This window comes from Nicotiana tomentosiformis, chromosome 5 (genome assembly GCF_000390325.3).
Source record: "Nicotiana tomentosiformis chromosome 5, ASM39032v3, whole genome shotgun sequence".
NCBI lineage: Eukaryota > Viridiplantae > Streptophyta > Magnoliopsida > Solanales > Solanaceae > Nicotiana > Nicotiana tomentosiformis.
Window position 1 is genome coordinate 66,661,963 of NC_090816.1, and position 2,270 is coordinate 66,664,232.

Consider the following 2,270-nt stretch of genomic DNA (forward strand, 5'->3'; position numbering starts at 1 on the left):
TAGTAGCTCATGTACTCGGTGACACCCGGATTTTGGGGATTATGTATTTGAGTCGCCGCTATTCCTTTCGGTTATTTATGAGACTTTAATTGTTAAACTCAATATATCATGGTTTTAGATCAAAATTCATAGTTATTTTGTGATTTTCGGCTTGCCTAGTACAGTGATAGGTGTCGTCACGACATGAGATTTAGGTCATGACAAGTTGGTATCAAAGCCTAGGTTACGTATGTCTCACGAGTCATGAGGAGGTTTAGTAGAGTCTTGCACATCGGTATAGAGACGTCTATACTTATCTTCAAGAGGATACTGAACCATTAGGAAACTTCACTTTTTTGTGTTTCTTGTCGTGCGAATTAGTTGATTCCAGAAACTAAACTTGTATTATTACATTCTCTTATAGATGGTGAGGACACATACTACCGGATCGGCCGGATGGCTACCAGTACCACTAGCTAAGGCCGTGAGAGGCCAGGGCCACGGTAGAGGCCGAGGTGCAGATCGTACAACAGTTAGAGCAGTACCTGTGGATCTACAAGTTGCTCCAGCTCATGAATAGATACTAGATGTGGTTGAGCCGATGGGACCAACTCAGGAACCAGTTGTGCCCATTGTGATTCCAGGGCATTAGGAAGCTCTAGCCCAGATATTGACTGTATGCACTAGCCTTTCTCAGGAGGTTTCAACTACGGTCGCACCAGCCACATCTCATGTCGGGGGATGTGCTCAGACTCTCACCGCTCGTACTCCAAAGTAGGTAGTTCAGGGACTTTAGACACTGGGGGTACTACCAGACCAGCCGGTTGCAGTGTCTTAGTCCCCTATTGGTCCACCTATGAGTGACGAGGAGCAAAAAAGACTAGAACGGTTTGGGAGACTCAGCCCACCAGAGTTCAGTGGGGTTGAGTCAGAGGATGCTCATGATTTCTTAGATAGATGCCAGCAGATCCTCCGCATGCCAATTATTCTGGAGACTAGTGGAGTCTCATTTACTAATTTTCAGCTGTCAGGGGAAGCATTCAAATGGTGGGAGACCTATGAGTTGAGTAGGCCAGCCAGCATTGCACCACTTACGTGGAACGAGTTCTCGGTTCTCTTCTTAGAGAAGTTTGTTCCACAGACCCACAGGGAGGAGTTGCGTAGGCAGTTTGAGCAACTATGCTTGGAGGGTATGTCAGTGACCCAGTATGAGATGAGATTTACAGAGTTGGCTCTTCACGCGATTTGGTTCGTTCCCACAGAGAGGGAAAGGATTAGAAGGTTCATTGATGGCCTTAACTATAGACTGCGCTTCGTCATGACTCACGAGATTGCATCAGGTGCTAGGTTTGATTAGGTGGTTGAAATTGCTAGGCAGCTAGAGTAGGTTTGTAGTTAGGACTGTGAGGAGAGGGAGGCCAAGAGGCCTCGTGGTTCGGGTGGTTTCAGCCGTGTTTCTTCTAGAGGGCAGTCCCACTACAGCTGGGGTCATCCTTATAGGCCCACTTAGATATCTCATCTGATCCATCATGGAGCATCACCTAGCCATGGTACATACAATGCTCGTATGTGTCAGTCATCTCTTAGTGCCCTCCTAGCTCAGAGTTCATCTCGTGCTCCATCAGTTCAGGGTTCATCCGTACCAGGTCCTTATAGTAGTTATTCTGGTTTAGAGGTCTGATTTACTCTCTAACACCATTAATGGATTAGAGTTGCTACAAATGTGGGGAGTTTGTGTATGTGAGGAGGTATTGTCCCCGTCTCTTGGGAGGTCCATGACAGTAGATGAGTTAGGTTTTGACTTCCACACTAGTTACTTCACCGCCCGCTCAACCAGCTCGGGCTGGGGCTCAGGTAGCTAGAGGTCGTCCTAGAGGGGGAGGCCGATCAAGTGGCGGTCAGGCTCGATGCTACGCTTTTCCTTCCTGGCCAGAGGCATTGCTTCAGACATAGTGATCACAGGTATTGTCTCAGCATGCCACAGGGATGCTTCCATATTATTTGACCCTGATTCCACTTATTCATATGTATCATCATATTTTGCTCGTTATTTGGATATGCTCCACGAGTCCTTAGTTTCGCCTATTCATGTATCTACGCTGGTGGGTGATTCTATTATTGTGGACCATGTGTATCAGTCGTGTGTGGTGACCATTGTGGGATTGGAGATGAGAGTTGATATCTTATTGCTTAGTATGGTTTATTTTGATGTGATTCTGGGCATGGATTGGTTATCCCCACGTCATGCTATTCTGGATTATCACACTAAGACCGTGACGTTGGTTATGCCG

At 46.7% G+C, this 2,270-nt stretch overlaps 1 protein-coding gene across 1 annotated transcript; it reads left to right on the top strand.

The window, feature by feature from the left end:
• Window positions 1–835: 835 nt before the first annotated feature.
• On the top strand, window positions 836–1,336 carry LOC138892516 (uncharacterized). The gene has a single exon (XM_070176242.1). The coding sequence runs from the start codon at window positions 836–838 to the stop codon at window positions 1,334–1,336; it is 501 nt and encodes a 166-aa protein (XP_070032343.1).
• Window positions 1,337–2,270: the final 934 nt, after the last annotated feature.